The sequence below is a fragment of the Carassius gibelio genome, chromosome B19 (assembly GCF_023724105.1).
Source record: "Carassius gibelio isolate Cgi1373 ecotype wild population from Czech Republic chromosome B19, carGib1.2-hapl.c, whole genome shotgun sequence".
Taxonomy (NCBI): Eukaryota; Metazoa; Chordata; class Actinopteri; order Cypriniformes; family Cyprinidae; genus Carassius; species Carassius gibelio.
The window spans coordinates 29,363,082-29,387,147 of NC_068414.1; the positions used below are offsets into that span (position 1 = coordinate 29,363,082).

Here is a 24,066-nt window from a genome sequence, read left to right on the forward strand (position 1 = left end):
TTTGGTTATTCACCCAAACCCAGTGTCCTTCAGTTCTACCAGAAAGACTCGGGAGATAGAGGAATGTACGAAGCATACATTTATTGACAGCTCAGCGAGCACAATTATAAATTTCTTTGGCGGAAGGCCCCGTCCATGGTTCGTAATCCGAGGGTAGCGAATCTGCATTTCCTGCCTGAAGACGAAGGCAGGGGCGCAGCAGACCCCCCCTGGAAGGTAAGGACAGGACCATCCTGGTGGTGGTGGGGAGGGTGGAGGTTGTTGTCGCGTTGGCATCTGCGAACTCAAACATGTGTAAGTACGATCTTTTATACAGGAGTATAAAGACGTGATTGGATAATGATGAAGGTAATTAGTGACGAAGTGATTGAGTCTTCCTGGCAGAACTTAGGCTAAAGCTTCCATTTTCCAGATCATTGAGACCAATCCAGTGAGTCTGTTTTATTTTAGAGACCAGAAAATCCTGATTGAGAAAAAAAAGTGATACAAAATAATTGTTGGTATAGGTAAAGGTAAAAAGAAAATCTATGTGATAAAAACTTAAATGACCTTGTAAAGTAGTTTTTATGAAACTGACAATGATGATGGCATAAATAACACAAATGCAGTTTATTTAGAACGTTGATGACCCAAAAACCTCACCAAGGTACAGTATGCCACACCGCTGTGTACTCAATAACTTAAAGGTTTGTTTTTTTATTGATCCTTAGATCTCTGTTGGACTGTAATGCTGGGGAACACTAAGGCCTCAGAGAACTTGCTAACATGAAGAAAACATCCAGAGGTCTGTAATTATACGTAATTCAGGAATTTTTGACTTAATTTAAACTTTAGTAATTTTAACTGCTTCAATTAATTTTATTGTTTAAGATTGCTGTGTGGTAATTATGGTTATGAGATAGCAATGTTAACGTTTAAGTGTTAATTCTTGAAAGAAAATTCTGAATTAAAATGTCCTTATTTTTGAGGGAAACATTCCAGGGTTTTTCTCTATATAGTGGACTTCAGTGGGGTTCACTGGGTGGAAGGTCCAAATTGCAGCTTCAGTGCAGCTTCAAATGGCTCTACAAGATGCCAGTCGAGGAAGAAGGGTCTTATTTAGCGAAACGTTAGATCATTAAAAAAACAAAAACTAATTTATATACTTTAACCTCAAACGCTTGTCTTGTCTAGCTTGTCGAAAACTCCCATCTCATTTTCTCTTCCAACTTCAAAATCACTTTAAGTCATCATATATTGCTGTTTAACCGATTTTTGCAAAGGCCTTCTTTGCATGTTCAACTCTGTAAACACTGGGTCGGTACTTTTTCTGTGATGTAGGACAATTTTGAAGTTGGAGAAAATGAAGATGGGAGTCTTCTAATTCCCCACAGTCAGCAGAAATGAGAGAAAAAGTGGTTATTACGTTTGGTTGAATTACAGTCCTAGAGGCTAGGACACATTTCTCAATACTTAGGTCACTTTTGCAAAACTCTTCACACAGTGAGCACAACAGAAGTCTATGTGGGCTAAACTGAGGATCGATTATCATTGCTTTGGCACAAAATGTATTCAATGACTACATCTCTCAAATTTCATGAATTCTTTTCTCACTCAGACACAACAACTGCCAAAACTCTTTGTACATACAAGCCAATTTGCACATGCTTACATACTGTTTTCAAAACTGTTAAACTTATGTTCAAAACAATTACATAATACAAAACTGGATAAGACAGCAATTTGCTAAATTTCTACAGTAATATTTGAATGAAATATATTTTAAATCTTAAAATTAAATTATATAAAAACGATTGGACAATTAGTAGATTAGCATTACTATTGTATCTGGATCAGTGGATGGTGTGTATACAAATTCTTGTATTTTGGAATTACTCAGTGCATAAAAATTAAAATAAATAAACTGCATAAAATATTGATGAATTCTGCATCTTGTCTGATTCATTCCAGTAACATATACTGCAGTGAATTATAAACAGAGATGTGTCCTTGTTTTACACAATAAAACATTTTATAATGCTACATGTTGTTAGTGTTTTTTAGGTCATTGTTTTGTGGGTGACAAAGTGTGTTTGTCGGCTGTCAACCTTTGCTAGTGTTCTGGAAGAATGAGTTGATTTGAGACCTGAATGAAGTGTTTTGGTAGTTGAAGTGCATTTTGAATGTGAAATGAACTGCTTTGCCAAGCTGAAAGTTGGTTAGGATAACTGTGTGAAGAGTTTTGCAAAAGTGACCCAAGTATTGAGAAACGTGTCCTAGCATCTGTAAAAAAACTGTAATTCACCACAGGGGGGCTTTATTCACCCCCCGGAGCTGCGTGAGCTACGTTTTATTACAGATGCGTGCACTTTATTTCACATCTTCTGAACAGTTGACAACAAACACCCTCTTTCCCCATTGAAAGGCTTGGAAGAGCAAGGACTTCGACTAGATTATTCTGGAAGAGGAATAATCGGATGCTTTGAAGGGGGTAGAAAATGGAAATTTTTTTTTTAAAACATTTAAACATAACTAGATATGTCACATAACCTGCTTTCTGGAATACGCCCCGGCTTTAAGTTAATTTTGTCTTTATTACACACTAGTATCAGTTAATTCATAATTGATCTGGCTTGCCTGTTCTATTTGGTTGGTTATGGTGACCAGCTTGGCATCTTTTGAAACACAGACATCTCGACTGCTTGACCAGTTCAGTTTATCAGAGCTGAATAAATACAGCTTTCCACGACAAGCTATCCAGCCATCCACAGAGAGATTACAAACCTGAGCTGTGATGAATGAATAAAGTGTAATCAAATCTTTCATTAAGGTAAGTCAAACTTCACAAAAATTGTGAAATTTTTTTTTATCACACTTTGAATGCAAACTGACACTCACCATTGTAAAATGAAAGCCAGTTTCTAAGTGTGTTGTATCTGGCTGTAAGGTCATTCAACTCTTTCATCATGACTGATGAAAAGACAATTAAAAACTGAGAAAACAAGCAGCCAATTCCTCTAGCTTTTCATCAGAACTTAAGAAAAAAAAAGTTGCTGTAAATGAAACTGGTTAGTGCTCTAATATTTATGAAACATTGTTTTCTCACTTGTGCTGTTGATCTGTTGAGCTGACAGTTCCACTGAAAGCATGTGCTGGTCATTCACTGATTCGTCAAGCTTGTTATTATCTGAATAAAGACAAAATGTTGGTAGATTTGAATATGACAACAATCATATCATTATTTATATCAAGACTTAAATTATCTAAAAACAAAAAACAAACAAACAACAACAACAACAACAAAAACCTTTGAATGGTGTTTATAAATTAAGGGCTAAATAACATTTTAGTTAAAATGGAGTTTAATGTTGAAAATTTGAAAAAGGCATTTGCTTTCCTGTCCTGAATCTTATCTTTCTTACCAAAAGTTTCATTTCCTAAAGTGGGAGAGGTTTCTCACACATAGACTGAAATAAAAAGACTTCCTCTTCCTTGCACTATAGAAAAGTGAAGCCAAAATGTCCCATATGTGGCTAACTAAAAGCAAAAAAAAAAAAAAAAAAAGAAAGAAAGAAAAGTAATTAAAGGGATAGTTCACCAAAAAATTTACATTTTGTAATTAATTCCTCACCCTCAAGTCATTCCAAATCCGTAAGACCTTAGTTTATCTTTGGAACACAAATTAAGATATTTTTGGTAATGCTGATGTATTCTGAGAGCTCTTTGATCCTCCCATAGACAGCAAGAATACTACCGTTATCAAGGTGCAGAAACATAGTAAGGACATCAGTAAAATAGTACATATGGCATTACTAGTTCTGAGGCAAAAATGTCTTAATTTCTCTTCTGAAGATAAACAAAGGTGAGTGAATAATGACAGAATTTTCATTTGAAAGTGACATACAGCCAAGTATGGTGACCCATACTCAGAATTCGTGCTCTGCGTTTAACCCGTCCAAAGTGCACACACACACACACAACGTGAACATTCACCCAAAGGAAGTCGTGGGAAGTCGTGGCCTAATGGTTAGAGGGTTGGACTCCCAATCGAAGGGTTGTGAGTTCTAGTCTCGCGCCGGACGGAATTGTGGGTGGGGGTCGTGCACGAACAGCTCTCTCTCCACCTTCAATACCACGACTTAGGTGCCCTTGAGCAAGGCATCGAACCCCCAACTGCTCCCCGGGCGCCGCAGCATAAATGGCTGCCCACTACTCCGGGTGTGTGCTCACAGTGTGTGTGTGTGTGTTCACTGCTCTGTGTGTGTGCATTTCGGATGGGTTAAATGCAGAGCACAAATTCTGAGTATGGGTCACCATACTTGGCTGAATTTCACTTCACTTAAGCAGAGGGCAGCCATATATGCTGCAATGCCCGAGGTGCTGTTGGTGGTTCTTGAGCAAGGGCACCTCAGTCATGGTATTGAGGGTGGAGAGAGCGCTGTACATTCACACCCCTCACCTAAAATTCATGCTGGCCCAAAACTCGGCAGCCAGCAGGGGGATCAAAATGTTTCGGCTTCACTTTTTAGGTCATGTGCGGCACATTTGGGCTGCGTTATAAGTTGCATACTTTTGAATAGGTACTTTTTTGATTAAGTAATTACTCCACAACTGAAAAGAATTGTACATTATGAATTATGAATGTAATGTGGATATAGCACATTCTCCCTGTTGTGATCAACCAGTATCAGTTGCTTCCCATCATAGCCACTCATAAATCCTCTCTCTTGGCCGCATAGGATAGTAAAATGTCCACCGTATGCACTCTTCAGAATTACGCTGGAGTAGTAAGTTGACCGGGTATTTATGCATACTATGAATTTTGGCATACATTTATCACGTATACTGTTTTCCCTACTATATAGTAGTGAGGTATGAGATTTTGGCTTTTACTCGTATGGTTAAGGAAGGGATAAAATAAGGTTGTATTTCTTACTCTGTCTCACTCTTTTTCTGTCTCTCTTCTTGAGAACAGAGCAAAGATCTAGTATCAGTTATACTCACAAAGCATCCCCAGTGCGCAGAGACCTCCGAGAGCAAAAACAAGAGAGAAACCCAGAACAATCAGAAGAACTTTAGTCGGCTTTGGGGAAGTAACTTCTCGCTCTCCTTCTTGCATTTGAGTGGCTGGGGTCAGAAATTTGATGAGATAAAGAAAATAAGAGAAAATATTTTTATATATTTCTGAACTCTTTAATCAGTCCAGCAAAGCTGTCTGAAACTATTACTGAATTAGCATTTTGTAAAGTGTAGTCTTGTAGTTAATCAAAATATACCACTGCTCATTAAAGCATCTTGAGAACATGGACACTTGGTCCACCCACAGAAAGCAAAAAGGCAAATTTCACACGAGTTCACACATCACTGCTACTTAAGCAAATATTTATGTATATTTATGTTTTTAGCAGATTTAAGTTTACATTTTTGGCAGATGCTCTTAATTATCTAATCCTGCATTTTACATTTACGTTCATGCATTAGGCAGATGCTTTTATCCAAAGTGCCTTACAGCGCATTCAGGCTATACATTTTATTTTTTACCTAACATTTTAAACTAATTGAAAGCATTTAATTGAAATACATGAACAGATAAGATAGGTCTACCTTGATGCAGTGTAAGATGTTTCAGACAAAGGCATCTGCCAAATGTGCAATTGTTGAATGAACATAATACAGTACCAATGCTAAACCTTTAAAATAGAAATTTCATTGCATACTGATAATACTCCTGTCTTACCGTTGCGTTGAGAGGGTTTTTCACCTGATGCAACTGTTGGAAGCATGAAACTAGAATTTGCATAAACTGAATCCATTTCATGAGCCTGACAGAACATGTGCACTATGAGACTGCTGCTTGAGATTGTTGAGAAAAAGGAAGTCATGAAGTGTCATTCTTATTAAAACAGGAACACAGCTGGGCAGATTAAATAAAAATTCCATTACTGATTACATGATGAAAACTGTAGTTAGTAACACAATCTACGTTACCCAGGTAATGCATTCAGACTTTTTTGATTACTTTTAGACTACTTTTTTAACTTTTAACTTGTTTTAAACTGACCATTGAATTGATATATATATATATATATATATATATATATATATATATATATATATATATATATATATATATATCGTCCCCTTGGAATTATAAGGTTCTATCTGACATTTTTGACAAAATTGAGTTATTCCCATAGTTTTATTCTGTGACAACTTATTTACATTTTGTGATAGATTTTGTTTATGTTGTATACATTATGGGATTTTTATAAAAAAAAAAAACTATCTACACAGTCGAATGGAATGCAAAAATTTTGAAGCTGAATATCTCAAAACTAGAATGCAGATAGAACCTTATAATTCCAAGGGGACGATATATATATATATATATATATATATATATATATATATATATATATATATATATATATATATATATGTATATGTATATGTATATATATATATATATATATATATATATATATATATATATATATATATATATATATATATATATATATATATATATATATATGTATATAATATATGTAAAAAAAAAAAAATTAAATCAACATCATAAAATGCATAACACATTATATTAAACCAGGTTTTCCCAAACTAGGCTTAATGTAGGAACTGCAGTGGGTTTGTAATTTGATAAAAAGCAAATAATTAATTAAACACTTAAAATAGAAATATTTAAATTGTTTACCTGCATGCTACTGTTACCATTAAGCGACATCAAATGGTAAATATGTGAATGTGTTGGTAAATTATTGAAATATTAACTTCCTCAGTGATGTAGTGGACAGCACATTCCAGGGCCCAGTTTATGGAGGGGCCCCTCTCTTACAATAATTGTGGACAAAGGTTTGCTACATTTTGACTGGATCTTGGTGGACTAACATCTAACTGTGCGTTCACACCGCCGCCGTCGATAGAGTCAAAAATCGCTCTTGCTGCCCTGCTAACAACACTGCAGAAAGACTTGTGAGTGCTCTGACGTAGATCGAATGCATATCTTGTATTTAAAGTGGCTGCAATTAAAACAAGCTTGTTGATCTCGTGCAGGATAACGTTATAAGTTAACCTCATTAAATATTGTTGTGTACGAAGTATTAAAGGGATAGTTCACCCAAAAATCTAAATTATGTCATTAATAACTCACCATCATGTCGTTCCAAACCAATAAGACCTCCATTTATCTTCAGAACACAGTTTTAAGATATTTTAGATTAAGTCTGAGAGCTCTCAGTCCCTCCATTGAAACCGTGTGTACGGTATACTGTCCATGTCCAGAAAGGTAAGAAAAACATCATCAAAGTAGTCCATGTGACATCAGAGGGTCAGTTAGAATTTTTTGAAGCATCGAAAATACATTTTGTTCCAAAAATAGCAAAAACTACGACTTTATTCAGCATTGTCTTCTCTTCCGTGTCTGTTGTGAGAGAGAGTTCAAAACAAAGCAGTTTGTGGTATCCAGTTCACGAATGAATCATTCGATGTCACCAGATCTTTTTGAAATAGTTCACCAAATCGAACTGAATCGTTTGAAACGGTTCGCGTCTCCAATAACCATTACACATGCTGAATACGTGAGATTGGCTATCCCTGGTAATGATGCTGCAGGAAGTAACAATGCAAAAAATTTGGTAATGCTTAGAATAATGGTTTGTCATTAATAGGTAACTATGCTGGAAGTAATGAAGGACGAATGTGTAGTACTGCAGTAACACTTCAGCTACTACTATCAACTAACATGGATAATAACTGAATAAATACTAAATGAGATTAAACTGATTAAAAACGATTAAATAACTACAAAATTGTATAATAAATACCAATTAATTATTTAGAACAGAATGGGCTAAAACTCAAATAGGGCAGAAAACGAAGGGCAGACAGATGATGAGGATAACTAAAAACCAGAAACAGGTGATCTAAAGGGATGAAGATTAAATAGTGTTGAGAATAGGAAATTATATGAGGACATACGGGAACAAACAGAAACCAACATGTGACACTAGTGATCCAGACCATTATTTTAAAGTTAAAAAATATAACACTTCAGTAATTAGTGTGCATTGTATGATCAGGTTCATAATTCACATATCAGACATGTGTTAATTTGTGATTAGTAACTGATTGGTAATTGGTGATAATTTGTAATAATTATCTTAATTTCAAGTGTATGACTCAAGTATACTTTAGTCAAGTCAAGTCACCTTTATTTATATAGCGCTTTAAACAAAATACATTGCGTCAAAGCAACTGAACAACATTCATTAGGAAAACAGTGTGTCAATATGCAAAATGACAGTTAAAGGCATTTAATCATTGAATTCAATGATGTCATCTCTGTTCAGTTTAAATAGTGTCAGATTGTGCAGAAGAATCATCTGTTTCCTGTGGTCTTGTCCTGGTGGTCCTCTGAGACAAGGTCTTTACAGGGGATCTGTATCTGGGGCTCTAGTTGTCCTGGTCTCCGCTGTCTTTCAGGGCAGTAGAGGTCCTTTCTAGGTGCTGATCCACCATCATGTCTGGATACGTACTGGATCCGGGTGACTGCAGTGACCCTCTGATCTGGACACAGACTGGATCTGGTGGCCACGGTGACCTCGGAATAAGAAAGAAACAGACAAATATTAGCGTAGATGCTATTCTTCTAATGATGTAGCAAGTACATAGGGTGTTATGGGAAGTGTTCCCGGTTCCGGTTTACCTAATTAATGCAGCCTAAAAATCCTTTGGATTTGGATATTAAACACATATAGGCTATGTTATGTGTAAGCCAGGTTAAAGAGATGGGTCTTTAATCTAGATTTAAATTGCAAGAGTGTGTCTGCCTCCCGAACAATGTTAGGTAAGTTATTCCAGAGTTTAGGCCCAAATAGGAAAAGTACTAAATGTACTGTAAATGTACTATTCTATTCTATTCTATTCTATTCTATTCTATTCTATTCTATTCTATTCTATTCTATTCTATTCTTTTAAGTATCAGAGATGTGTTTCTGCCAAAAAATATTGTGATTGTTCAAGCTTGTGTCTTTGGAAACATCATTGTCAGTAGCAATTTCTTTGAGTCACATTTGACCATATTTATATGTTACATTCACAGTAGAATGTCAAGTTGAGAATATTTGATATTTGAGTCTTATTTAATTGAAATACATTTTGAAGCAATTCTTCCCTAAAGTTCAGTTCAGATACAAATTTCAGAGTGACTATTTACACTAGCTGTCAAGTATACATTCTACAGAATGTTTCAGTAAAGCTGATTCAAAATATGTTGACCTAGGAACATATCTAACACAGCAAAATCAGGACGTGCTTCAGTGCACTTATAAAAAAAAAAGAGTCTCAATGAAACAGTTTCACAGAGCAGTTTATTTCCTGTTTGCACCATGAAAAGATGATGACTGCAGAAATGCTCCATAACAAAAGGCTAGTAAAGTATGTCAACATAAAGATATGACAAATATTTTTGGTACACATTATCTTTAAGGTGCCTAGGATTAATAAATGAATTTGCATATATTCAGCTTTGTTGAATGTGGTCAAAGAATGAGTAAACATCGTGATGGTCACAATAGTGTCTGGCTGGATAACATTAAACTTTTTAAAAGGTTTACAATATCAATCCAATTGCAGTTTCAAGTGAAAATGACACTAAAATGTTGCAATGACAAAATATTGAACTAAATAAAAAACAAAAAGTTGTAAAAAATTTACAATACTGATGCTGTAATACTGGGTTTCGGGGGGGGGGGGGGGGGGGGACTGTAAGTACATTCATTCTTCAAAATATGTCTTTGTGTTCCATTGAAAAATAAAAGTGAGCAATCGGCCAAAATCTATTCAGGAGCGGTGAACTAAACTGCTGCAGGAGCTTCACACACAAATCTTTTCTCTAGAAAACAGTAAGCATCCGACCAGAAATCCGTCTCTCCACCAGGATGTCCCAGACCAGCGCAGTCCTCACCATCCGGATGGTCTTTAGTCCAGTTATCAGGCTCTCTGATTCCGTTCTCTCGTTTAATCCAGAATCTGCAGTGGAGAAAAAAACGAAACGCATCTGCCTCTAGTATTGTTCTTTCAATTCAAAGGTTGTATTTTAAACATGAATGTAGATCTTACTCTACTGAATCATTAACTGGCTGGTTGTTCACCCAAACCCAGTGACCCTCAGTGTCCAAATCATTGAGACCAATCCAATGGGTTACTTTAACATTAGAAGTAACAAAATCCTGAAGGAGAACAAATTGAACAGTGATCATGCATCTAGTGAGATCTGATGTAATGCACAAAAGGCTCAGAACAGAGAAATGTATAGTATTTAAAGTCATGAAATCACAGCTAAGCACATTCTAGATCATATTGTAAATGATTCCTATTCTACTGACATCACACTCAAATTTCTATACCATCAGTAAAAAGTGACACATAATTCTTTAAGAAGGCACAAAGTTGCTCCCTAGAATCCTGAAAAAAAGACACTTTCTCAACCAATCTGTCCTTCCAAGAAGCAGCTAAAAAATGACTACACCACAACCACAAACAAATAAACTTACAATAATAACCCCTGTTAAAAAAAAGACTTAAGTTTCTGTTAAAAATATCTGCTAAATAAATTCCAGATGCACAAAATGAAGGCAAGACTTCTTTATTTTGAACTATTTCACCCAAAAATGTCACGTTACAGAAGTAAAACGGGTTCTGTTTCAAGTTGACTTGACCAGTCTGTCTGTTTAGTGTATTTTTGTTTCACAGCATAAAATTCTAATTTCAATCAGAGGACTAAAAATGTGTTAATGTAGGCCTATAGAGAACATGCATGTTATAATTATGATTTGTTTCGATGTGAGCTATTTAACTGTAGAAGATGAAATTGAATCTCAGAAGGATGTATCAGTGGTGAACACACCTGTTCTGATTTGCTGTTTATGATCACTAGATGTCCTCCTAAAGTCACACAGTGATCTCGACTCTGTGTCCAGTTCATGTTGACTGTAGAGAAGTAGTAACACTTTCCTCCAGAATGAACCCAGTGGACGGCACAAAGAGCACAACCTGTGCTGTCTTTAATAAAAGAGGTAGAGATTAATCAATTATTCTTTATTTCAGACACATTTTCTCTTTATATTACAGAGTATGTAAAGACATACTATCTTAAGATCTTAAGACGTACAATTTAATCTGTTCAGCTTTCTAAGCGTCTCCTCATGCTGGTTATGAAGCGCATCAATCTGTGCTTTGTAATCTGTATCCAAAACAAAGAAACAGTGATGATGAGATGGTGTGGGGCATTCGACAGTTTTTTGACTGCACAAATTGGAATGAAATTTGTTGGAATGTTGGAATGATGTCATGGTTGCTTAAATTTTTTCTCACCTGTGGCATTGTTGTCCTGATCAGACACAGACACATTGAAGTCTGAATTAAAAAAAAGCAACAGGTGCAAAACAAATTAATAGAATCTCAAATATATATATATATATATATATATATATATATATATATATATATATATATATATGTATATATATTTATATATTTATTTTAGGACAGTGCACATTAATCAACATTACTGTAAATGTGCCAGTGTTAGCCAGCAGGCTAATTTTCAAAGATGTTATACTAGGCACAAGATAACTAAAAAAATAACATATTAAGTAACACAACAACTGATATACGACAATAAAACATAATGCCATAGCTCTGGCTACATTAAAACATAAAATCATAAAGCATAAACTATATAAATTTATAAAGAACCATCTGTCCATCTATCTATCATACATATCATATCATCTGAATTATGTGTAGATATAATATAAGTGCTCATATTTAAGGATGAGTTTAGAAGTAAAATGAGTTACTGTACATGTAGCATGTGTAAGAAGTATCGCCAGAGTACAAACTCCTCCGAAAGCAAAGACCAGACAGACACTGAGAACTATCAGAAGAACTTTAATCCGTTTATGAACAGTCACTTCTTTCTTGAGGGTCTCCTGGCCTGTGATTAGAAGTTTATAATAATTATTTATACAAGTCAAATGCTTGAAAAAGAACTAGATACAGTAAAGATATATATTTTTATGAGGAATATGTTGCTGTAAATGTACATTTACATTTATTCAGATTAATCCTCTGTATAATACAAGAACTTGACAAATATGTTAATAAATATTGGTTTGAGTTACACACACAAACCTGCATGTTGGTTTGCATGTTTTGTGGGAATATTACATAGATGTTATGATTTTGTACAGTACAAACAGATTTAGGAAATTGGCATCTTTGTGGGGACATTATGTTCCCATAACTTAGTGTAGGCTATAACACACACACACACACACACACACACACGTTTGTTTTTGTGAAAAGTGGGGACACCCCATAGGCGTAATGGTTTTTATACTGTAAATACTGTATATTCTATGGCCCTACATCAACCCTACACCTAACCCTAACCTTCACACACAGGAAACTTTGTGCATTTTTACTTTCTCAAAAAAACTCATTCTGTATGATTTATAAGAGTTTTGAAAAATGGAGACATGGGTTATGTCTTCATAAGTCACCCTCTCCTTGTAATACCTGTGTCATACCCATGTCATTATACAGCTGTGTCCTGATATGTCACAAAAACATGCACTCTCACACACAGACACACACACACACACATGCACACGCACATGCACACACACCATATTCTGTATGATTGGTAAAACCAGTTTAAACCAGAGTGAAATAAGGAGTATGATAAAGAATGAATCTGAACTTAGCCACAGTTTGTGACGTTTCCTTGAAGGAAGGAAATGTCACAATCTTACTCAGAAGTTATTTCTTTAATAAAAGTTTATAGTGCTGTTTGATGATTTTGATACAGAACGAATGAATGAATGTATGAATGAATGAATGAATGAATGAATTAATTAATTAATGAAAATTAATAGTACTTTGGAGATTCAATCTTTTTAATTTATTTGAAGTGTATTTTATAGTGTAAAAGTATTTGTTCTGCTTCAATGTATAATTAATCATCAGTGCAGAACACTTATTAGAATACTACATGTAAAGTAAAATAAAGGCTACAGAATATTTGACTAATAAATAATATGATTCTAATTTTAAATAATAATAAATGGTTTATCAGACATAATTAGATTTTTGATTGATAAATTGTCTTACCTTTGTACCGGGAGCATTTGTTAATTGAAGCAGTTGTTGAACCTACGAGTTCAGAATTTGAATAGATTGCATCCATTTCATTAAACTGGCAGATGTCTGAGTGACTGACTGTTAAGGAAGTCCAACAGACTATTTAAACAGACATCAGTTTAGCACAGGAAACAATCATTGGCAGACAGTATAGCAGCAGCAAAAAAAAAAAAAAAAAAAAAAAAAAAAAACCTAGGCTAAATATGATGACATTTCCAAAAAAAGAAAATGACAGAAGTTTAATGACAATTATGTCTTTAAACAACCATTTCACTCACCCATATTTAGTTTTTCTGTCAAGCTGTCTTGTATTTCTTGCATTGGGCTTGTCTCTTCTATCAAAATAGTTAATAATATTGCTTCTTTCAAAAAACAAAACAAAAAAGAAGACATTTCTTGTACATAAACCCTTAGGTGCAGTGTGCAATGTTGACATGCTGACAGCAGTTGATAGACTATATGGGCAATGACCAAAACAAAAACAGAAATTCCAACATAAACAGCATGATTTGGTAATGTCTATTTAATTGTGGATGCTATTTTCTGTATTACCTCTTGAAATACAGAAGAGCAATTTCACAAGCAATAAAACATACTACAGGAATCAGTAGAGACTGCATTTAGTGATCTCTTGTTGAGAAAACAAACCAGAACTGGCAAAAACTGCATGTTGTAAACACACAAAATCAAATAAGCAGTGATTAAATAGTTAAATTTTTCACAGGGACCTATTGGGACTTAGCACACATTTACATTGTTAATTTATCTATAGCACTCATTATCTTCAGATGTCTGCAAAAAACTGATTTTGACTATACATTTATTTTAATCTTCAGTTTCAGAGATGATATTAAAGCATTGAATTACAAAATTGCATGTCATTTTGATGTTAAAACTGACTGCAAGATGAGTGAAGTATGAGCTATCAAATCAAAAAGCTTATGCTTTATTATTTAAATCTGCTTCAGATCTCATTTAGTATAAGACAGAACAGGAGAAATACAGCATTTTTAGTTGGGTAAAAGTAAGCAAATCCAAACCTGAATTTGTTCTGCATGTGTACAGTAGCTACATTATATATTACTGATGTTTCATTGTGTATCAATGATATAGGTAAATTAATATTTCTTTTCACAAATAAATTTTTTACGTTTTTTACAAGAAGCATCAAACCAAGATTGAAAATTGCCGTTCTCATCTCCCAGAGCAGCACAGTTCTCTCCAGATGGATCCTCAATTTTCCAGTTATCAGGTTCTCTTGGCCCCTCACTGAACCAGAGCCTTTAAGAAACAAACAATAATACATTTGGTTAAAGTAAAAAAATAAAATTAGAAAACATTACTGGAGGTTTTGCAATACTAATACACATGTGTAATCCCTTTAAAAATATAAGAAAACAAACAAACAACAACAACAACAAAAAACACTGGAAGGAAAAAGAAAACCACACATGCAGAGTTCTTACTGTACTCTAGTTTCTTTGAGAGTTTGGTTATTCACCCAAACCCAGTGTCCTTCCGTTTCCAGATCATTGAGACCAATCCAGTGAGTCTGTTTTATTTTAGAAACCAGAAAATTCTGATGGAGAATAAATACATAGGAAAGTGTAACAGTTTGCATAGGTAAAGGTATAAGTATAAATAAGTACATAAGTAAGTAAATAAATAAATAAATAAAAATGCTCTTAAAATGAACTTTCTTATGATTGAAATATAAACCATGTCAAGTCCCCGTCATGAAACAGACAATGATTATGAGGTAGAGAACCCAAGTGCAGATTATTTAGAATGCTGATGACCCAAAAACTTAAATTTAGATCCCTAAGAAACCTAGATCCCACAAAGTTGGACTGATGTGACACCCATCAGCTGTAAGTAAAGTTATTTGTCTCATAACACTTGCATGAAGTACCAATTAATTCATAATTGATCTGACTTGCCTGTTCTGATTGGCTGGTTATGGTGACCAGATCTGCTCCTTTTGAAACACAGACATCTCGACTGCTTGACCAGTTCAGTTTATCAGAGCTGAATAAATACAGCTTTCCACGACAAGCTATCCAGCCATCCACAGACAGATTACAAACCTGAGCTGTGATGAATGTGTAATAAAAAAGTGTAATTAAACATTCCATTATTTTGATCATAAGGTTAATCAAACTGGTTCCATGTGCAAAAATATGTGATCACACATTGTATGCAAACTGTTACTCACCATCGTAAAACGACAACCATTTTCTAAGTGTGTTGTATCTGGCTGTAAGACTTAAGAACTCTTTCTTCATTACTGATCAAAAGAATTAAAAAAGAAGAAACAAGCAGCTTTTTAGAGCATTGAACTCAGACTGAGGCAGTTTTGACTGCTGAACTCTGTATCTCTCTCTCTCTCTCTCTCTCTCTCTCTCTCTCTATCTTTTGATACAGTATATACAAATTAATGGAATTGACAACTCACCATCATGATGTTGAAAGTGTTCTCTAACTCTTGTGTAATTGGATTTACATTCCTCTAGCTCTCTAATCAGAACTTGGAAATAAATAAATAAAAACATACATAAATATAAAGAAAACAGATTAAGATACTACTGTAAATGAAACATGCTTATGCTCTACCATTAATGAAACGTTTTCTTACTTGTGCCGTTTATCTCTTGAGCTGACAGTTGCTTTGAAATCATGATGTGCTGATTATTCAGTGACTCAAAATCAGCAAGCTTTTGATTATCTGATTAAAGACAAAATAGACTATTGTTATATATATATATATATATATATATATATATATATATATATATATATATATATATATATATATATATATATATATATATTTATACAGTTTTTAAAAAATAAATCCATACCATGCACCTAAAACTAGAATTATCAAAAAAGAAAAAATAAATAAAAAAAAAAAAAACAGTTTGTAAGAGCTAACTTAATCACATCAAAGCTAACTCTATGAGCTTGATAAGAACTACCAAAAAAAAACCAAAAAAAACCTGACAAACAAAATTTGTATTTTTCCCAAGTATGGCTCACGTCCACTTCTATGGAGAGAGTGGGGTTTATGTCCTATACTGCAGCTAGCCACTAGGTGGCAAACAAAATATTTTGAGTTGTTTGTCTCTGTCTCTCTCTGTCTCTGGTAACTTTCCACATACATGCAGAGTAAAATTGACCATCTGTATGGAGCGAGCTCATTGTATATGTGCTATATGTGGATATAGACTCTCACAGGAACCTGTTCTGCCAGATTCTTATCAGAAACCGAGAAGCAAAATACTTATAGATTTTTTTGAGTGCTTACACTTACATTAGAATGAATTCAGTGATATACTTTGATAATGTAAATGTTCTTTGCGCGCTGTATAACTTTGTTGTTTGAATAATCGTGGACATGCTGTGTTTTAATTAACCTTAAAAAGTATTTTTATTAAACGTGATCAGGTTAAATACAAATTCAAACTTATTAAAATATTTTGTCATAATATGGTAGCCTACTTGACTAAAATGTTATGATGTCCGTAGTTAATGGAGTACAATTAGGCTACAGTGGTTTGAGCATGTTTTACCAGAGACTGGAGTGCAATTAAACAGCTGTGGTTATATGATGGACGGGGCGCCGTCTTGAGAAGCGAGAAAGTTTCGAAAAAATAATCATAAAAAGGACATGGTTTTTATAAGTCAGAATATAAAAGTATGGTAATATCGTGTGAACATTTCATTAGCTGACTGGCATGTCTGGCATGTCAGCATATTTAATTTTTTTTGAGAATTGGTGGGTTTTTGTTAGATGTGAGCCAAAATCATCACAATGAAAAGAACCAACTACTTTGTCCGTTTGCACTGAATTTCTTTAATACACGAGTTTCACAATTTGAGTTGAATTACTGAAATAAATGAACTTTTCCCATGACATTCTAATTTATTGAGAAGCACCTGTATTTAGCGGATCCATCCCCCGCTGGTCTGGTTTCATAGGCGGACCGGATTCAGTGCTATTGCACTTACATTTCATTCGTGAAATCCAATATTTACTTTTTAAATACTGAATGTGTTTCACTATTTTCAAATTCAACTTTCAAATTTAATACTATTTTCAAACATGCATCCTCACTGCATTGACATAATTGTGGGTGGGACTAATAGAAACTGACCAATTATTATTTTGACAACTGTATGGTATCAAATAGGAAGAGGGTAGGGCTTTTTTTGGACTGAAGGAATGCAACACCTGTTGACAGAGGTGAACAGAGTACACAGCTTCATTACTTGAGTAAAAGTACAGATACCCCTTGCTAAATTTTACTCAAGTACAAGTAAAAGTACTACAGTCAGATGTCTACTTAAGTAAAAGTAGCTACATGAATATCAAGAGTACAAGAGTATATTTTCTAAATATTGCATTACTATTGCCACAGTGCTTACATTTATGTACAGAAATGTCCTACATGGAGTTATGAAAAATGTTAATGTTAATACCTTGAAGAATGTAAAAGGAATTGAAAGTAAGTATTTTTACCATGTTGCTTTATTTAACATTTCTCACTTACCCACAAGGCAATAGCACAATGGCAATGCTCTGACAAACCTCTGCTAGAGTTTTAATGGATTTTTTGCACCCACATTAGAACCTGACTGTGTTTAACACACCGCATACTCAAGAACATCAAAGCAAATGCTCAGCTTACATTATTGTGTTATATCAGAAAAGAAAAATCAGCTAACAATTGTGTGTACATGTGAGTTTCAGTTTTTTCATCAATCAAATCAATAAACCTAAATTAGCAAAGAAGGCAATATAGCAATGTTCTGACACACCTCTGAACCTGACCTTGTTATACACGCAGCATAGAAGAGAAAATAATAATGATTAAAGAAAATCAGCTAATCAGCTGTGTTTAGGTCTGTGTACAAAGAAGGAAAAATAAAATTCCGCTCATTTGAGTGACAGTATTAAGCACTTTCCTCTCACATTGACATACAGACAAAGGCAGGAGAAAATACGGTTGCACATTATTTTACAGTACGTGTACTAACATGTACTTATAGTGTACTTAGAGTGTATTTACCTAAGAAAGTTCTGGTAACAGAAGGTAACTACAATGGGGTAGGGTTAGGTTTAGGGGTAGGTTCAGGGTTAGTACCTAGTTATTACATAGTTATTGTAATTACTATAATAAGTACACAGTATGTACATGAGGAACAGGACTGTAAAATAAAGTGCTACCGAAAATACTTTCAGCTGAATAATACTATTCTCACACACACAATCTGTGTGTGACAACTTTGTGTGTGTATGTGTGTGTACTGTGCTTCAATTAAATCAAATGTCATGAAGTATTTTGCGGAAAGCTGAATGTGATTGCTGATAGGCTGTCCCAATCAGTGGCGCCTGCACAATCCAATCACGTTTGAGAGGGAAACAATTAATTGAGGGTTTCAAGATTTTTCTTTTTTCCTTTTTTCTGTCCACACGGAGACGCATTTCTGTGAATACGCACAAATTTTTTTATCGGACAGGCATTTCGTCTTGACGGTGAATCCGTACATTTTCTGAAACAATGACGTCATCAGCTCACGTCTCGCCCCTAATCAGACACCGCTACGTCATGTAACAGCAACAAAAAAAAAAACATGAACAAACACTGAACGATTTTCAGTCCATGTCTTCTTCTCCGTTTTAAGTGTATCTCTGTGGCAGAATTACAGCACCACATGCTGGTCTGGCATGTATACAACATCGTTTTGTGGTTTTATGTGGACGTGGATATTTCTTGAGACAAGGGGAAAAAAAGATCAGATTGAGGTAAGCTCCGTCTCCTTATGGACGGAACCGAAGAAGTAATGGGTACTTACGGTTATGGATAGAAATGTAACGGAGTAAAGAGTACAATATTGGCCTCTCAAATGTACTTGAGTAAAGTCATGAGTACTCCCCAAAAATGATACTCGAGTAAAGTACAGATCCCTAAAAATTGTACCTAAGTGCTGTACTCAAGTAAATGTACTCCGTTACTGTCCGGCTCTGCCTGTTGATTACCATGAAACAGCTTGAAAGCTCAAAGACAATTTTTTAATAACTTAAAGGGATAGTTCACCCAAAAATGAAAATGATGTTATTAATAACTTACCCTCATGTTGTTCCAAACCCGTAAGACCTCCGTTCATCTTCGGAACACAGTTTAAGATATTTTAGATTTAGTCGCAGAGCTCTCAGTTGGACAGTGTTTTCTCTACTTCCTGTTGGCCTTCTGTAGCTAATCGTAGCTCCGTGTAGCTGTTTTTATTTTATTTTTTTCTCTAGAATCTTTATCTTACTATCACTCTCTGTTTTTTTAAAGAGGTAAAATATAACTTAATTCACACCATAGTTCTGATATTATTGATCAATCTTATCAGATTACCTTTGATCGTTCACTTTTATTTCATATCCGTGAGTGCAGTACACCTGCAAAGCGTTAGCACTCGTTAGCTTGTCATTAGTATTTTCTTTTCTCCTCTCCTCTCTCTCGCTCCAGTTTTTCACAAGTTCATCAAAAAACCGCAGGAAGAATATTTCATCAAGCAATGTGAGTAAGGGCTTCTCCTGCTATTGTTATTTGCACATCTTGCCACATGTACAGTTTATCTATCTCTGCTGCAGATGAGGGATTCACATGTGATAAATGCAGGGAAATAGTTAGGCTGACAGAGAAGATTTCAGAATTAGAGACACGCATCCAAACTTTAATTGAGGACAGTAAGAATGTTAGGGCTCTAGACACGGCTTTGGATGCGTCTAGCTCAGGGATTCCTGTACATTGTTCAGTTCCGGAAACAGAGCCCCTACAGCAGGGCAACTGGGTGACGGTGAGGCAGCGTAGTCGTGGGTCAAAACATTAAACAGGTTCTCCCCACTCAGTGATGCACCCACTGAGAAACCTGATGAAAGTGCTCTAGTTATTGGTGATTCTATTGTACGGAACGTGAATATAGAGACCCCAGCCACCATAGTCAAATGTTTACCGGGAGCCAGAGCACCTGACATCTTGGCAAATTTAAAAGTGCTGGCTAATGCTAAACGTAAATACAGTAAGATTGTTATTCATGCCGGCGCTAATGATGTTTGACTTCGCCAGTCGGAGATCACTAAAAATAACATTAAAGAGGTGTGTGAACTTGTAAGCATGATGTCAGACACTGTAATATGCTCTGGACCCCCTCTCTGCTTACCGTGGTGACGAGATGCATAGCAGATTGTCATCACTCAATGGCTGGATGTCTAAGTGGTGCCCACAGAATAACATAGGTTTCATAGACAATTGGGCGAGCTTTTGGGGCAGACCTGACCTGTTGAAAAGAGATGGTCTTAATCCCCCCTGTGGTGGCGCCACTCTTCTCTCTAGAAATATGGCAAATAGTCTTAGTGTTTATACTTGACTAACTGGGGCCCAGGTCAGGAAGCAGACAGACTGGCTAAACCGACCGTCTGCTAGCTGCCTCCCGTCACAGAGGTCAGTTAATTCTCAGCACATAGAGACTCTTTCACCTAGATATCACACTATAGAGACTGTGTCTGTTCCCCGAACTAGAAAATACAAAAAACGTCCAAACCAAGTTAAGGTTAACAATTTAATTGAGGTTCAACAAATAAAAAACAAATGCAATATGGATAAACAAATGATAAAGCTTGGCTTATTGAATATCAGATCCCTTTCTACGAAATCACTTTTTGTAAATAATATGATCACTGATCTTAATCTAGATGTGGTCTGTTTGACAGAAACCTGGCTAAAACCTGATGATTACATTATTTTAAATGAGTCCACCCCTCAAGATTACTGTTATAACATGAGCCGCGTCTAAAAGGCAAAGGAGGAGGTGTTGCTTCAATTTATAACAACGTTTTCAGGATTTCTCAGAGGGCAGGCTTCAAGTATAACTTGTTTGAAGTAATGGTGCTTCATATAACATTATCCCGAGAAACAAATGTTAATGATAAATCCCCTGTTATGTTTGTACTGGCGACTGTATACAGGCCACCAGGGCACCATACAGACTTTATTAAGAAGTGATTTTACATCTGAGTTAGTTCTGGCTGCAGATAAAGTTTTAATAGTTGGTGATTTTAATATCCATGTTGATAATGAAAAAGATGCATTGGGATCAGCATTTATAGACATTCTGAAGTCTATTGGTGTTAGACAACACGTTTCAGGATCTACTCATTGTCGAAATCATACTCTAGATTTAATACTGTCACATGGAATTGATGTTGATAGTGTTGAAATTATGCAGCCAAGTGATGATATCTCAGATCATTATTTAGTTCTGTGCAAACTTCATATAGCCAAAATTGTAAATTCTACTTCTAGTTACAAGTATGGAAGAACCATCACTTCTACCACAAATGACTGCTTTTTAAGTTATCTTCCTGATGTATCCAAATTCCTTAGCATATCCAAAACCTCAGAAGAAAACAAACATAATCCCAGGTATTTATTCAATAAAGTGGCTAAATTAACGAAAAATAAAGCCTCAACAAGTGTTGACATTTCCCAACACCACAGCAGTAATGACTTTATGAACTACTTTACTTCTAAAATCCATACTATTAGAGATAAAATTGCAACCATTCAGCCGTCAGCTACAGTATCGCATCAGACAGTGCACTAGACCACCTGAGGAACAGTTCCACTCATTCTCTACCATAGGAGAGGAAGAATTGTATAAACTTGTTAAATTATCTAAACCAACATGTATGTGAGACCCTATACCATCTAAGCTCCTAAAAGAGGTGAATGAAGATGTATCATATCGATCACAAGTGCAGTATGGAGTACCTCAAGGCTCAGTACTAAATTCTGAAAAAACAGGTGTTAATTATAGGACCTAAAAACTCCGCTTGTAACCTAGAACACTGTCTAAGACTTGATGGTTGCTTTGTCAATTCTTCGTCATCAGTTGGGAACTTAGGTGTGCTATTTGATCGCAATCTTTCCTTAGAAAGCCACGTTTCTAGCATTTGTAAAACTGCATTTTTCCATTTCAAAAATATATCTAAATTACGGCCTATGCTCTCAATGTCAAATGCAGAAATGTTAATCCATGCATTTATGACTTCAAGGTTAGATTATTGTAATGCTTTATTGGGTGGTTGTTCTGCACGCTTAGTAAACAAACTACAGCTAGTCCAAAATGCAGCAGCAAGAGTTCTTACTAGAACTAGGAAGTATGACCATATTAGCCCGGTCCTGTCATCGCTGCACTGGCTCTCTATCAAACATCGTATAGATTTAAAAATATTGCTTATTACTTAGCCCTAAAGCCCTGAATGGTTTAGCACCTCAGTATTTGAATGAGCTCCTTTTACATTATACTCTTAAAACTAACAGCTTAAGTCATTTGTGGATTAATGCATATTGGAGACGCAAACTGTTTAAAACGATTCAGTTTGATTTGGTGAACTGGTTCAAGAAAATCCGGTTACATTGAGTGATTCGTTTGTGAACCGGATATCACAAAACTGCAATGTTTTGAACTCGCTCACAACAGACACGGAAGAGAAGACAATGCTGAATAAAGTCATCATTTTTTTTGTTATTTTTGGACCAAAATGTATTTTCGATGCTTCAACAAATTCTAACGGACCCTCTGATGTCACATGGACTATGATGATATTTTTCTTACCTTTCTAACCATGGACAGTATACCATACACACAGCTTCAATGGAGGGACTGAGAGCTCTCGGACTAAATCTAAAATATCTTAAACTGTTCCGAAGATGAACAGAGGTCTTACGGGTCTGGAACGACATGAGGGTGAGTCATTAATGACATAATTTTCCTTTTTGGGTGAACTAACCCTTTATAACCCTTTTTAATAAAAAGTAAAAAATGTTGTATGCCCTGAACAGAGAAAAGATAGTATCAGCTACTCACTAAGCATCCACAGTGCAAAGAGACCTCCGAGAGCAAAAACAAGAGAGGAACCCAGAACAACCAGAAGAACTTTAATCCACTTTGGGGAAGTGACTTCTCTCTCTCGTTCTTGATCTTCAGTGGAGTTATCTGTGGTCAGAAATTTGATTAGATTAAAAAAAAAATTTTAATCCTTTTATGAGCTGTTTAATCAGTCCAGCATTGCTGTCTGAGACTATTCCTGAGTTTACGGTTCTTTTCTTCAAGATAAAGTTGCCCAACCTGACGTTTTCTACATTGTATCCTGCAGTAAACCAGATAAACATCTTGTGACAGCTAGCAACAACTTTCTATCAAGATACATGATAAAAGGTTAATTAAAGGGCTTCACAGCATTTTAAGAACATTCTGCGCTCATAGACAGGAAGTCAAATGGCAGACTTCACACCATCTCATACATCATTGTTGCCTTTGCAAATATATTTATATTTATGCTTTTGCCAGCTTTACATGTCTGCTTTTGGCAGATGCTTTTATTCAAATCATGTAATATTGCATTCAACACTGTGTTTGAACCAATGTCACTGCTGTTGATAGCACCATGATCTACTTTATCTGTCTAACATATAGAAAATTTGTATTTAATTTACAGCATTTGATTCCACTAAAATATATGAACAGATCAAATATAAATTTCAACCTCAATGCAGGTTAAGATGTTTTGGAGGCATCTGCCAAATGTGCAAAGGACATAAGAAAACCTTATATTGTAACAGTGTTAAATCTTTAAAATATAAATTGTAATGCATATTGTTATTGCTCCTCCCTTACCGTTACATTGAGAAGGTTTTAGACTGGAAGCAACTGTTGAAAGTATGAAACCTGAATTTTCATAGATCGAATCCATTTCATGAGCTGGACAGAAGACGTGCCCGATGAGACTTGAGTGCTGCTTGAGAT

At 35.2% G+C, this 24,066-nt stretch overlaps 2 protein-coding genes across 8 annotated transcripts; both read right to left on the reverse strand.

Moving 5' to 3' along the window:
* Positions 1-469: 469 nt before the first annotated feature.
* On the reverse strand, positions 470-5,835 carry LOC127979033 (uncharacterized). Its single transcript, XM_052584145.1, has 5 exons — positions 5,717-5,835; positions 4,984-5,106; positions 3,086-3,166; positions 2,878-2,949; positions 470-2,768 (listed from the first exon to the last, which is right to left on the reverse strand). Exons 1-5 carry the CDS (start codon positions 5,811-5,813, stop codon positions 2,575-2,577), a joined length of 567 nt encoding a protein of 188 aa, XP_052440105.1. The 5' UTR covers positions 5,814-5,835; the 3' UTR covers positions 470-2,574.
* A 3,511-nt stretch (positions 5,836-9,346) lies between these two features.
* LOC127979031 (C-type lectin domain family 4 member E) lies at positions 9,347-24,066 on the reverse strand. 7 transcript variants are annotated; one of them, XR_008158698.1, is made up of 10 exons: positions 23,938-24,066; positions 23,807-23,837; positions 23,128-23,256; positions 15,839-15,928; positions 15,659-15,730; positions 15,419-15,490; positions 15,144-15,295; positions 14,670-14,782; positions 13,482-14,484; positions 11,864-11,995 (listed from the first exon to the last, which is right to left on the reverse strand). XR_008158698.1 is itself a non-coding variant. In XM_052584142.1 (8 exons), the coding sequence occupies exons 1-8, from the start codon at positions 14,399-14,401 to the stop codon at positions 9,852-9,854; spliced, it is 768 nt and encodes a 255-aa protein (XP_052440102.1). In that variant the 5' UTR covers positions 14,402-14,453; the 3' UTR covers positions 9,347-9,851. The 7 variants fall into 7 exon arrangements, 4 of the variants coding, with proteins under 4 accessions (XP_052440102.1, XP_052440099.1, XP_052440101.1 ...); XR_008158696.1 differs by lacking the exon at positions 23,807-23,837 and having other exon boundaries at positions 23,938-24,065; XM_052584142.1 differs by lacking the exons at positions 14,670-14,782; positions 15,144-15,295; positions 15,419-15,490; ... (3 more) ...; positions 23,807-23,837; positions 23,938-24,066 and adding exons at positions 9,347-10,026; positions 10,117-10,226; positions 10,904-11,058; positions 11,168-11,239; positions 11,371-11,412 and having other exon boundaries at positions 13,482-13,538; positions 14,377-14,453.

Bases quoted from the DNA above. Each gene is read 5' to 3' on its own strand.
- LOC127979031 (XM_052584139.1), bottom strand. From the start codon at position 13,596: ATGTCTTCTTTTTTGTTTTGTTTTTTGAAAGAAGCAATATTATTAACT. The intron at 11,240-11,370 runs GTGAGAAAAAAT...TTTTGGATACAG, and splicing joins TCAGGACAACAATGCCACAG to ATTACAAAGCACAGATTGAT. The intron at 10,027-10,116 runs GTAAGATCTACA...TCTCCACTGCAG, and splicing joins CCAGTTAATGATTCAGTAGA to ATTCTGGATTAAACGAGAGA.
- LOC127979033 (XM_052584145.1), bottom strand. From the start codon at position 5,813: ATGTTCTGTCAGGCTCATGAAATGGATTCAGTTTATGCAAATTCTAGT. The intron at 5,107-5,716 runs GTAAGACAGGAG...TTCTGACCCCAG, and splicing joins AAAACCCTCTCAACGCAACG to CCACTCAAATGCAAGAAGGA. The intron at 3,167-4,983 runs GTGAGTATAACT...GTCTTTATTCAG, and splicing joins CTGCGCACTGGGGATGCTTT to ATAATAACAAGCTTGACGAA.